The sequence below is a fragment of the Ziziphus jujuba genome, chromosome 7 (assembly GCF_031755915.1).
Source record: "Ziziphus jujuba cultivar Dongzao chromosome 7, ASM3175591v1".
In the NCBI taxonomy this organism is placed as follows: Eukaryota; Viridiplantae; Streptophyta; class Magnoliopsida; order Rosales; family Rhamnaceae; genus Ziziphus; species Ziziphus jujuba.
The window spans coordinates 23,162,361-23,176,763 of NC_083385.1; the positions used below are offsets into that span (position 1 = coordinate 23,162,361).

Here is a 14,403-nt window from a genome sequence, read left to right on the forward strand (position 1 = left end):
TTAGCCTATTTTCTTTTTCCCTTTTTTTCCTCCTTTTATTTTTATTTTTTGGTTAACTAAACACAAAGTTTTGCTGTAGAGAGGACCAAGTTCTCTCCATAAGGTAATAATCTAATTTTGAATATCATTTTGAGAGGGTTAGTTTTACACCGGTGCAGATAAATCCGTTCTATAAGCATGTTTTATGAAAGAATGCTATGCCGGTGCAAAACTAGTCCTCTTGAAATGATGTTTAACGTTAGGTTCTCACCTTATTAAGAGAATATGATTCTCTCTATAGCAAAACTAACTAAACACATATGTTAAACTAGGATGTTACCGGATAAGAGAGGTCTAACTCGAACTTGCATTATTTTAACAGCACATCACTTAATGCTTACAGATTATATACAATTATTTTGAAAAAAAAAAAAAATTCACTCAATGACATTTTAGCTAATTTGGAAATTTTATTTGGTAGATAGTTTGTAATTAAGCATAATTATAATTTGCAATTTAAAAAGTGCAAAGTGTATGATTTGTCATAGTCTAAAATATTATCAACTCGATTCACTCAATGACATTTTAGCTAATTTGGAAAATTTATTTGGTAGATAGTTTGTAATTAAGCATAATTATAATTTGCAATTTAAAAAGTGCAAAGTGTATGACTTGTCATAATCTAAAATATTATCAACTCGATCAAATAAATTAATAGTCATCTTTTATGTATTGTTAGATTAAAATTATAAATTTAGGGCAAGGTTCAAAATATGAAAATTTCTATGGAAATATCGAAAAATATCGAATATTGATAAAAATTCATAAAAAATGATAGAAATTTATTTTAAAAAATGGAATTTTTTGTTGAAATTTTAGCATAAACTTATTTAAACAATCAATTATCAAATTGATTATAAAAATTGCAAAAATATTGGATAGATATTATATTTCTCTTAATTGATTTAAATTATAGTAAGCGGTGACGATCATAAATAAACTATTATTGATAAAAATATGCAATATATATATATATATATATATATATATATTTGTTAAATTGTTTATTTTACAATTATATTATAATTCATAAATATCATCTCAATACTCATAGAAATTTTAGATAATTGAAAATTACAATTTTTTTCGTTTTCATTTTGAAATGTAAAATATGAAAAGTAATTATTAAAAGATGAATCTTCTTAATAAATTTTCATGTAATTATTAATATATCAACCATAAGGATGTTATATCTTTAATGTTTAGTATAATATATTCTATTATTTTTTTTTATTTGCTTAATGTTATTAATTTAAATGCTATCAATATCGATTCTACATAATATGATATTTCCATGTTATTATTTTTCATTCTTATATAATCAATTATTAACTTGTAATTATGGGATTCTACTGAATTCATCTTATACAAAATATATAGTAAGTTGTTAGGTCTAAAATATTGATGATTTTATGCCATATTTATAGCTTAATATTTGTTAGTTTGTGTTAATTTGTTATGGAAAGATACTTAATTATGTATTTTTCTTAATCTAGGTTAAAGAGGAAGAATTTTAAGAAAACAACCATAAACATGGATTCCTTGGGTCGAATTATGGTGGGAAGCAAGATTTGAGCTCGAACGGACTAAGCATTAAAAAGATTCCAAAAAGATACCTTGAAGATTCCATAAAGATTCTATCGGGAATTTCATGATGGAAGTGGATGTCATATGAATCATCACGATCTGAGGATTTCAAATGTCTCGTTATTTTTGGATTTCGAGGTGCGAGCAAAGAGTTATCATCATTTAAAGTTTGGAATTTATAAAAAGGAATATTCTAGTTAAATCTCCACCATTGATCAAAAGAGAGAATCAAGGCAATTTGAGGGCCAAGATAAAAACAAGTGGCAATAATTGGTTAATTTATCATTAATGAGGCACATGTCATGTCACATGCTTCATTAAGGGTAAATTAGACTAATTAACTATTTTTTTAGGAGAAATTAGATAAAAGGAAAGTAGTAGAGAGCAAATAATATACAGTTTCCTTTTTACACATGAAATTCGTCCAACCCTTTTCATGGCCTAAAAAAGGTATCTTCCAAGACTCCCACATTGAAAATAAAGAGAGAAAAAGATTCCCAAGGCCCTATATATATAGCCCCCACCACATTGAAGGAAGAGATACAAGTTTAGAGAGTTATTTAAGAGCTTTTAGGAGGCTTAAATAGAAACAAATCAAATTTTGGGAGTTTCTAAGATTCTCTTATGGGTTCTAGGGTTTTAAAGTTTTAGAGTTTTAGAAGATCAATTGGAGAGCTTGGATGAGGCAGAGAGACGTGGGCTTGCTTGGAGAAGAAGGCTACGACTTTGAGAGCTCTTGGAGGATAATTTCTTCAATAGTTTTTATTCTCTTTTCCTTTCTCTTTAATTGTGAATCTTATTATATTTAATAATTATGGATGTTGAAATTATTTTTGCCATGAACTAATTTTCATAGCTAGGGCTATGATGTATGTTGAGTTTTATTTAATTATGAAGGTTTAATTATTTTAATATATGTTGAGTTTTATTTAATTAGTAATATGTTTTGTTAATAAATCATTGGTATACTTAATGCTTTCATAGACCGGAAGGAATGAATGATTTTAATAATATTTGAGCTTGAAAAAGGATAATATTATTGATCTCCAATGATTTACATGAATCCATAATTGATTGGAAAATAGTTATGTCTCATGCCATATTATTTGCTTAATCTATGCTTGATAAATTTGCATGATTTAATTTATAGGCCGGAAGGAATAAATTAGGTTATGTGAATATTATCAATTGTGAGTGGAAACTACTTTTAATTAATTTTGTGATTAAGTGTGGCTAACAAAATTACTAGTTAATTAAATTCACATATTTAAGTAATTAAATTAGAATAGTTAGTGGTAAAATCAAATGCTCTAGTATTCATAATTATTCAATTCTCTCTCTTACTTGAAATTGATCTAATTTTAATTGATTGCTTTTGTTTAATTTAGTTTATTTAGTTTTCAATTGCCATCTTAAATTTTAGTTCAAATATTATCAAAACCTAATTATCTTTGGTACTTAATACTTAATCCCTTGGGTACGACAACCCTATTTTTCCATTTTATTACTTGAAAACGATTCGTGCACTTGCGAGTTGATTTTACACATCATAAGTATATATATATATATATATATATATATATTTAATCAATAAATAAAATTTATTAAGGCTATTCAATTCAATTCAATTTGTTTTATTTATATAATTAAATACTTAAAAAATAATTAAAATATTAAAAAAATATATCACTAAAGTTAAATTGGTAAAATAATTTACTAAACAGTAATAATATTTTTGCATTTTTTATAAAAAAATTTCATAAATATTTTCAAAATTTCCATGGAAAATTTTGAAAATTTTTATGGAAATTTTTGAAATTTCGATAGATATTATGAATTTTTTAATCAAATTATTAAGAATTTGATATAGATATTTTGACGGAAATTTCCATGAAAATTTCGATAAAATTTAAAAAATTTCAATGGATATTATGCAAATTCTATCCGTTTTCATTTGAAACTTAAATTTTCTTTTGATCCTTTAAAAATTAAAAATTTCGAGAAAATTTTGAAGAAATATTAGATATTTTAAACCTTGATTTAGGGTTCATACTATTGAAAGAAAACAAATTTTTAATTTTTTTATTTGCAGAAATTTAAGACTTACCAATCATAAATTAGGAAAAATAGTCCACTTTAAAAATTATAATTCTTTGATAGTTTTTTACTTTCAGAATTAAAAAATAATTTTTTTTTTAATTAATTGCCGGGCTTAATTTTCAGAAAAGTAAAAAAAAAAAAAAATGCAATCATTACTAGACCAACCATCGATAAATAGCTAATAATACATTAGGTTTTGTGAGTTCTATTGGCGATATAAAGTGTTAATGTTTACAGTTAAAAAAGTTAAACCAGTAAAAAGAGTAACTTAAATTCCTTATATACTTTTTAAGATCTTCATATTTATTTAATATTAGATTTTATCTGCACATCTTGACAAGTGTTATCGAGTTAAATCTTGATATTTTATTGTATTTTTAAAAAAATAAAAAAATAGCCCAAACGTTAAAATTTTGTTAGCATGGGCTTTTTAAAATTATATAAGGTTTAAAAATGTAAAACATTTTCATACTTGAAACTTTTAATGAATTTTTCACTTTAGTTTTACATTTGAAAATTGAAAAATTAAACATGAATTATATAGAAAAACTTTACATATTAATATTTAAGCTAATATAAATATATGTAATAAAATAAACACTATAACCGATAAAAATAAAAATAAACACTATGCATAATTGTTCTAATATTAAAAAATAAAATCTAAATGTCATAAAATGAAAAATATAAAAATATTGTAAATAAAAAATAATATATAATTATTTTTAAAAAATTGATTTTTTTAAAATTATTAATTAGTCGTTTGGTTTGGTTTGAATCTACTTGGAATGAAAAACCTTCCAACCTACAAACCAAACAGAGCCATTCATTTTTTTAAAATTTTAAACGGAGCAAACGGAGATGGAGAGGGAGATGACGGCCGTGGAAGGCTGGAAGCAAATGAGGCTGGGGTTTAAGCACGGTGCGAAGTCGAAAATAAAACAAAGAAATGGCACCGACCGAGGCAGGCCAAGCCCAATAAACCAGACACTTCTCCGAATCCAAATTCAACCACTACCTCCAGATTCCCATCCTCTATTCGCTCCGTCCCTCCCTCCTCTGTCGCCAGCCATTGCCATTCAAGCCAAGCTTGCTCTCTCTTTCTCTCCTCTCTGATACATATGACACACAAACACACATTGTAATTTTATAATTTTTGGAATTCTTTTTGAATGAAGATTTCAGCGATGAAGAAGGAGTGTAAACAGATGCGCCAGCCAAGAACGGGGAAGCTAATGCCGCACTTCTTGAATACATCAGCTCTGTAAGCCTTTTTTTTTTTTTTTTTTTTCCCCCATCTGACTTTTTGTTTATTATACTTTTGAATTTTTTTTTCCCTATTGAAAGAAAGAGAAAATTAGCTTTAGATAAATACTTGTCACGCATCAAACACTTGTTTATTCTCTCTCTGGAGGGAAGTTTATAGTTTGTCTTTTTGTTAGTTTAGATTGAATAGTAAGAATTCACATTTTTTAGTTTTAAGCTGGGCTAATTTTATGCAGGATATACAATCATATATGCAATTGATTTTTTCACTGCATGTTGGATTTTGAACATTGTCTGATACTGCTTCGGACCCCTATCCTAAAATTTATCTGGGTTTTTGACTCATGTATTTTAGTCCTAAGGCTAAAGTGAGGAACAAAAAAAAATAAAAAAAATAAAAAAAAATAAAAGCGGGTTTAGTCATATCCTACTAAAAGGGGATTTGAGGGCTAAGTCTGACTTAAGTTGTTTATGCTTTGATAAAGAAGGGTCATAAAATTCATTAGAGATTAGGATTTTGAAGCCTAGTGCTGCTACGCCGTGTACACACAATTAGCAATGAAATCAATTGTTGAGTTAAAATTAGTAAGTCAAAACATATTCGAGTTGAAACCTATAACCAAAAACAAAACTATTTTGAGAAGGTTTTTGACAAGAAGCCACAAATAAAGAGACGTAAATGTTTTATATATTTAAATTGTTAAACACATGTCTGAAGATTTGATTCCAATAATCCTCGAACTATATTAGCTCTTTGTATGATATATGCTTCAAAGTGAGTGATCTAGTAACACTATTTCATTATAATATATCAGTTGAGGGCAGAGGGGTGACGGAATTTAGATATGCTTGAAGAGGCTTTGAAGTTGCTCTAAGATGAATGAAAAAAATTAAATATGATATATTTTATGTATATGTTTGTGTATAATCTTAGAGAAATAAAAAAGTATGCTGGTAAAATACATTTGGCATTATAGCTTATTGGAAACCAAATGGAGTCAAGTTTAGGATGGTTTAGTTGGGTAATGCTCTGAAATTTATAATTGAGCTCAAGCTTACTTGAACTTAAACTCTGAGCTCCAACCTCCAGCTTGATCTAGGTATGTTAGAGAAGAAAGACTAAGCAAAAGCTCCAAGTAAACAACCTCATCTTGAGCCATAGCTTTTAAAAAGTGTTTGAAAACATAAAACTTGAAAACTATTAATTTATTTTATAATCTATATGATGATGCGAGTTACTTTACTATTTTTGGGTTTACAAGCCCACAAGCCAACCTAGGTAAGCTTGGGGTGACTAATTTGCTGCATGAGAAAATCTTATGCTTGACTTCCGGTCATTTGTTCAAATCCCTTAGCAGGTGGCTCTTCAGGTTTCCAACCACAGCAGTCGGGTGCTGCTCTCATAAATTTAGTTGTTCCCGGTTCTTCGGATGCATGGATTATAAATGGAATCATTATATCCACCAAATCATTGTTTCCTTAATCTCCACACCTGGTGCACTAGGGTTGGCCAGTAGTTTAGGTTACTATTTTGGCTCATGTCAGTACCCCATGTTTATTCCTGAAAGTAATGATTTATTTAGATTTCTGGTCTCAAATAATTTAATATTTGGTGGGGCATTGACATGAATCTGGGATTTATGAGAATCAGTGAAAGATGGAAAGTGGATATGGTGAATTTGATCTATTGTATTTGATTGACGCTGGTGAAGGAGAATATAGAATGAATTGGTCCTTGGACATTAACTGAGAGTATTAAATTGATGCTGCTTATTAGTATCGAAGCATAGAGAGGAATAGCTGGATGTTTGAGAAAGTATCGTGTGTTACAAACTGTTAATTTGACTGTATTGAAGGGAGTTTTGGATGGCATAGTTATGGGGAAGGTCGGAACTCCCCTATCTTATGTTATTTGTGGCAGGCAATATGGTTAGGCTGTGTCAGGGTTTTTCTCTGTACATATGCTCATGCTTATTCCTGTCGTGTTGCAATGTCAGTGATTCAAGCATCGGATAGTTTATTCTTTACTTGTCTATATTTTATGTATATTTTCCCAAAAAGCACATTTGGTACTTGTCTGTTAAAGAATTATTGTTTTCCAATTTTTTTCTCCGTTTATAGGATAGAAATTCATAAAATGTTCAATAAGGTGTATGCATCTGGATGGTCTAGACATGAATTATTCGGTTGGGTGTCTCTGTCTAGACTGGCTTTTGTTGTTGAAGACCAGTCATTACTTTAATCATGATTGTAAACATGAACTGGGTGTTGCATAATTTCTTGGAATATTTTTCTTTGTGATCTTCTCTGTTTCCTCTGTTCTTGTACAGTTATAGAAAGTTAATGTTTTAGATAAAAACATACTTCATATTCCTATTCTTATGGAATAGCAGGTTTTAGGGGTGAAAAGAAGGCAGGTTTCTATTGGTTCTGATTCTAAATCAGGAGACAATAATATGATTGTAGTGGACGTAAGCAGAGAAAGTATTTTTGATGCTTTGGACAAAGATTCAAAGTCCAACTAATGGGCAGTTATTTTTGAGTGTGGCTTGCAGCTTTATTATGTATATCATGTTGCATAATAGAACCTTACCAATTTGATCTTGTTTACAGGATTATCTTTTTCACGGGAACTCTTCCTACAGACATTTTCCATGCTCTGAAATCAACGTTACTTGCTCCATTTCAGCTGCAAAATAAACACATTTTTTCTTTACCTAAAGCTATAGCTCTTTTCCTTTTTTTTTTTTTTTGTTTTTTTTTGTTTTTTTTTGTTTTTTTTTGTTTTTTTTTGTGTTTTTTGGTGAATACCTAAACTATAACTCTTACTCAAACTTTGGTGGATTTTGTGAAAAATTAATATTGCCTTCTATGTTGTTACTTTGACATCAGAGGAGTCACTTTCTTTAACATTTGGATTGCATTATTTGATAACTTTGTGTTATATTAGTATAGTTGACACTTTGACACATTCCATCGGTTAGCATATATACATGAATAATATAGATATATGTTTGGTATTTTGACACTCATTAAACTTGTTCAATAAGAAGGGATTTATCAGGTTGGGCTGAGCTAAAATAAGGATTGGATTAGGTTTTGATTAAAATTTTTAAAATCATGGATACATGCTGCATCTTAAGGAGAAGAAAAAGAAGAGAAAAATCATAGATTTGATCTGATTTTCATAGAGGAATAAATTAAAAGCATAACTAGTACAATTGTGGGAAGAAAAACGTAGTAGTTAATTTTAACTCTTGAAACTTAGCAAGTGACCTAGTAGTTGATGGAGATAATTTTTGTCATAGATGCACATCTTGCAGCAGTGCATGAGCTTCATGGTGGTTCTACCAAGCATAAGGGAAAAACCCCGTTATTATTAATCATCTCTTGAAGTTCACTGCTTCCAAGGCAAGTTCCTATGTTTCCAAAGCTTAGAAGGAAAGACTGGATGGTATTACAGGCAACTTCTGGATTTGAAGAGACCTGTAGCTTAACAGGTTTCTCTCTCTTTCTCTCTGTCTCTATCATGTCTGTGCACATGCCTTGACTTGTGAGATTGTTGTCCAAGGAATGTTTATATATATCCTTTTCAAATGTAACTAAGGACTTCAAAATAATCTCTAAGCAGTCAAAAGATGCAAATTTAGGGAGAACCAGACATTTGGTATTCTGTGTTTATATATATATATATATATATTTTTTTTTTTTTGCAAATTTGTTTTATTTATTATTATTATTTTTGAGTGTATCATTTTAATATTGCTTTTTTGGTTGTGCCAGATTCATTTGATGATTTCTGTTTCTATTTTGATTTTTTTAGTAAATACTGGCACATATTGTATGAAATAAATCTCTCTTTGGTTTCTTGCTAGTTGACAAGTTAGCAAGTATTAAGAGTAATCAGATTGTAAGAGGTCCTTTATGCCATTCCTTATACGAACTGAAAGAAAGCGTAAATTTGAGGTACGAAGGATAACAATTACCCAAAAAATATTTTTTTAAAATACTAGAGATATGTGACAAAAAACATAAAACAAAATTTAGGGAGGCATGTGGCCTTTGTCCTTACACTAGCTCGGCTAGTGTAGGTAATGTCCCTATATATATTTTAGCCATCTCTTACGAGGACATTCTGATGGATTGTGGTGTAAACTCGTGTCATGCAACATGATGCGGGATATTTTCAAAATGTTGTGGGACATTTCTTCTTCCCCGCAACATGTTTTAATTTTAGCATAACTACAATTGACTCAAATAAAACAAGAGAATGCTAAGTGTCTCTCATTATTTTATACATTGAATTGTTATATATTATTGGACTCACTTTGTGAAAGCTACAACTTTGGGTATTAACGGTGATTCAACATCCATTTCAAAATTCTGTCTTTCACACTGTTAAGAAGTCTCTATTACTTTCATTACTTAAAGCCTATGACAAACAAGAACTATAATAACTTGAAGCTGGAGGGATGGGAACATCTACTAAACCTTCAATCATAAGTAGAACCATCTTTATTGTTGGACGCATTGATGGCTCATCCTGGATACACCAAAGTCCCGTTTTGATCATCCTTTCAAATTCGTTCATCTCTATCTCTTCATCACCTAACATCTTACCCCACTCACCTCTCTCAAAACAACGATAGACCAATTCATCTAGTACAGCTTCTTCTTCTGGCAGATTCCAATCAACACCCTTTCTGCAAAATATTATTTCAAAGAATACAATTCCAAAGCTGTAAACATCTGCTTTTACCGTAATTGGCAGTTTTCGATGCCATTCTGGTGCAACATAGCCTCTAGTCCCTCTGATGCCAGTAAAGGTTCTGGTCTGGTCTTGGTGCAGCAGCTTTGCCAATCCAAAATCAGATATCTTTGCACAACCATTCTCATCCATGAGTATATTTTGAGGCTTTATATCACAATGGATGATTTGGTCCATACACTCTTCGTGAAGATAAAGAATTCCTCTTGCTATGTGGCAAGCAATTTGCATCCTTTTATCCCATGGAGGTGGGGTTTTAGGTGTAAAGAGTACATCTGCAAGTGATCCATTGCTCATGTACTCATAGACCAAAAGTCTATTTGGTCCATCGTGGCAAAATCCAATCAAACGAACTAGGTTCCTATGATGGGTTTTTCCTATAACTTTCATTTCTGTTTGGAACTCTATTTCACCATCATGCAACACTTTCTCAAGCCTCTTGACAGCTACAACATTTTCGACATTATTCAAAATTACTCCTTTGTAGACCGTGCCAAACGCTCCTCTACCAATTTCTTCCTTGAAACCTTCTGTCATTCTCTCTAGTTCTTGATAGCTATAAGATCTTGGACCAAGATCCCCATTCCATTCGACATTGCCTTTGGGTGTAATCATTTCATATGCCCATATATAACTCTTGCGCAACACGATTATGGAAATAACTAACATTATTAGTCCAAAAGCGGCAAGAGAAACTCCGATAATTAGGATGTCTACCCGGAGCATTTTTTTCTCTTCTTTGGGTACAAATCCATCGCTTCTGTTGTATCTACTCGTAGCCACTTTGATGAGCACGATTGCTTTATCTCCTGGAGATCTTCCGTATTGCAAAGGAAGCTTCTGCTTTTTACAACTACCATCTGGATCGTAAATTGCTGTTTCACAATTACAATCCTCCAAACAAGCTTGTGCGCAATCCTTTTTCGATAGTAACGTTAGAGTTGAATAGGGGGATTCTTGCCATGTTGTATCCTGTTGCTCTTGGATGACGTATGTGAAACTCCCGTTGTTTCCACAGCCATCTGCACTAAAGCTCTTTTCACAGCCACCAGTCCAGTTGCCCTTGTTCAAGAATTTGTATCCAGGAATACATGTGCAATTAGCTGATCCAACATTTGAATGACAGAAAGCATTAACTCCGCAAAGACCCTTAGGATCGCATGTATTGTTTGAAGAAACCCATTCAATCGACCAGCTGTCACGGTTGTGTGAATAAACACGGAATATCCCATCTGCGTCAATTCTCAGAAGACAGATTTCTTCTTTTGGCGAAGTTTCTCCCTCTGTTATATTCTTAATGTTGAAACCTGTATGATCGAGCATGTAGATATGACAACCAACACCCAAATTTAGTGTAACACCCGGCCCTTTCCCACCTGTCCAAGATGTATAATAAGAATATGGAGCAGTGTCTGGAGTATTTATTGGATACTGCACAAGATTACCATCTTTTTGCATCTTGAGACGAAAGATTCCTGTTGAGTGATCAGTTTCAGAAACACTGGAAACCAACTGTTGATCTTCTAGAAGACGTTGGGTTGGCAAAAGGGTATCTGTTGGATGATCAAAACTCTGCCATATTACTCTCCCACTGGAATTGTAGAGCACAAAGTTGCCAGAATCCAACATGGAAGCAGAAGAAGCTGACTGAAGAGGGTGTCCTATGTTGAAATCCTGGCTTTCTATTGATGATTGCAAGACAAGCTTGCCGTCATTTGTGAAAAGCAAGGTAGAGTTGTCGGAAACTGGTTGGCCGTCTCTGTTTGCTGTCCAGACAACAGTCTTTTGGGGAATCCCGGCAAGAAATATCCCCACAGTATAGCCTTTACCTTGCTTGTAGAATCCAAAGGCATAGAGACCGGAATTTGATGACCAGGTAGAGTTGGTTATGGGCTCTAGAGAAGAGCCTGGGATTATAGTAGACTCTCTTTGTTGAGCTGCAACACTAATGAATACAGAGGCAAGGAGAAAGAGCATGACAGAAGCCATTACCAGTGGAATATCTTTCATCCAACTTTAACCTTTATTAAGTTCTGGCTGTTTTAGGAAAAGTTGGTACTACATGTATGTATATTTAGGTAAACTGCAAATTAAAATGAAAATAGAAAAATAATTCATCTTAAAAAGTACTCATTTCAGCAAAGTTATGCAAATGAAATGACAATTACCTTCCAGAGGAGAGAGTAAAAGACGTGTGAAACTGCGGAATAATTCAATTGCCAATTCTACTAAAAGAAAGTCCAATGGTGTTAATTTACCAATATGCAAACGAAGTCAAATTTCATAAACGAAGTCAAAATATTGACGAAGTTACCGCGAATGCATTAATATATTTGATGCCTTGTTTGCTTTACCAACTAAACAAAAGCATATGGAGGACTTTTAATTATTTTGATCATTCAATGCAATCTTCACGACCATAGATTCAACTGTGTGTTAACTACTTACAGCACAGCTTGACAGTGACTCGCTTTATAATATTTTTCTTCCTATGTTCAAGTCTAGATCAATAACTCTACACTTCATAATATGCAAGATTGAATTCATTGTATATGAGGAAAGCAAAGGTCTTCAGTTCTCATTATATTTATAAAAATAAAAAATAAAAAAAAATAAAAATATTGAGGGAATTCCTTTTTTATTAAATCAGAGATGTTATTTGTTGAGTGTTAAAAAGCTGTCATATTCTTTCTAGGTTGAGATTTGAAAGTACCTTTCGGGTCTTTTTTTTTTTTTTTTTTTTTGCTTTTTTGGCCCCCTCAATTATTTACGATAATTCCCTAAAAGTTATAGATTTCAGCTAGCTTATGCAAATGAAATAGCAATAACCTTCCACAAGTGAGAGTAAAAGACGTGTAAACCGTAGAATAGATTAAATGCCAATTTTACTAAGAAAGTCCGATAATGTTAATTTTCCAAAGCGCAAACGAAGCCAATTATCATAAAAGCAGCCTATCGCAAAATATTGAAGTAGCACTCTCAGGATGCATTAATGCATTTGATGCCTTGTCTGCTTGACCAAGTAAACAAAAGTAGATGGAAGACTTAATTATTTTGATTATCCAATTCAATCTTCGGGACAGCATATCCACTTGCATACTTACTACTTACAAGACAGTTTGATAATGACTCGCTTTGTGATATTTTTCTTCCTTTGTCAATGTCTAGACCAATAATTCTACTTTTCACAGTTTGCATATAGCATTTATCTATATGAGGAGAGCTAAGGTCTTCAGTTCTCATTATATTTATTTAAAATTTTTTTGGGGGATTTTTTATTTTATTAAATTGGAGATGCTTTTTTGTTAAGTATTAAAAAAAATTAATCATTTTTTTAGATTGAGATTTAAAACAAAATGCTTTTGTAATTTTTCTTAATTATTTACAATAATTTTTCTTTTTAAAATATTACGAATCCAAGACCGTTTATATGAATCCAATAAAACAAATAAATAGGTGTATATATAAGTGGTCTCTCAACTATATTGTGAATTTGTGACTCCTATTTTGGTTTTAACAATCATATCCTCCAACTCATCCAAACACTCCACCACCATTAGTCCTTTTTTAATCTTTGGTTAAAAAACTTTAATAGATTTAACACATTTATGTCATGAGACACCAAAATATTAGAGTCCTTTTTTAATTTTTTGTTAAAAAACTTTAATAGATTCAACACATTTATGTGATGAGACACCAAATATTAGCTAATTTGTGGAATTTATTATTATTATTATTATTATTTTGGTCTTTATACTTCTATTCCTTATAAAGAATAATGATTGCAGAAAAAATAATAATTTGACCTTTAATTAGTCTAAACTGAAAATTTTCGCCCCTTTAATGGGTGAACAAAGACAACATTGCCCCTTATTTTGGTGTCATGCAATTGGCATGTGCTGAATCTGATGAAAATTTTAGAAAGGATTAAGAACGCATTGTTTCGCTGAGTTTGATGATATGATTGCCAAAAAAGAAAAGTCTGGGACCAAAGTGCGAATTTGGATATAATTTAGAGATCAAAATGCAAATTGCAAAATGAATATGCAAGATAGTTTAGCGACTATTGTTGTAAATATCTGCTATAGAAAATACCTTAAGTTTTTCCGTTAAAAAAATAAACATTGTTTAGTAACAACTATGATAGTTTGACCGTTGAAAGCATATTTTTTGCCAAAAATAAAAAACAAAAACACAATATGTCCAATCATAAGAAGTTAGTAATAAATTAATAATATCTTCAACTAGAAGTTATTTGTATGATTGCTTTTTTATTCACCACCGTGGGAAATCCGTCATTTCCTCATCTCGCGTCATAAACAATCTCCACAAGTATATCTTTTCAGTGGTTCGCAATAATGATGTACCTTATGATCTCACCCTGAATGGACATTAAGCGACTTTTTCCTCACAGGAAAATAACTACACCACCAATGAGTATGAAAGCTCAAAAATCTTAAAATTAACAAGTAGAATTTATCATAAATGATAATAATTATAATTTGTCCACATTTAACTCATTTTTTGTTCTTGTTCATCTCCCTCCATTTTCCTTCACATTTGGCCAACTATATAGTCAAGCCTACCTTATTGTTTTGTTCCTCTATCTCACTCTCAATCTTCATCACATCCAAACATAAACC

At 31.0% G+C, this 14,403-nt stretch overlaps 1 protein-coding gene and 1 long non-coding RNA gene across 2 annotated transcripts; one reads left to right on the forward strand and one right to left on the reverse strand.

Annotated features, from left to right (window-relative positions):
* The first annotated feature begins 4,849 nt into the window (after positions 1-4,849).
* Positions 4,850-8,761, forward strand: LOC112492585 (uncharacterized). The gene is made up of 2 exons (XR_003057013.3): positions 4,850-4,990; positions 8,301-8,761. It is a non-coding gene; the product is annotated as an uncharacterized LOC112492585 (long non-coding RNA).
* A 489-nt stretch (positions 8,762-9,250) lies between these two features.
* Positions 9,251-12,030, reverse strand: LOC107425708 (G-type lectin S-receptor-like serine/threonine-protein kinase LECRK3). Its single transcript, XM_060819151.1, has one exon. It carries the CDS (start codon positions 11,768-11,770, stop codon positions 9,425-9,427), a length of 2,346 nt encoding a protein of 781 aa, XP_060675134.1. The 5' UTR covers positions 11,771-12,030; the 3' UTR covers positions 9,251-9,424.
* Between the last annotated feature and the right edge of the window lie 2,373 nt (positions 12,031-14,403).

Bases quoted from the DNA above. Each gene is read 5' to 3' on its own strand.
- LOC107425708 (XM_060819151.1), bottom strand. From the start codon at position 11,770: ATGAAAGATATTCCACTGGTAATGGCTTCTGTCATGCTCTTTCTCCTT.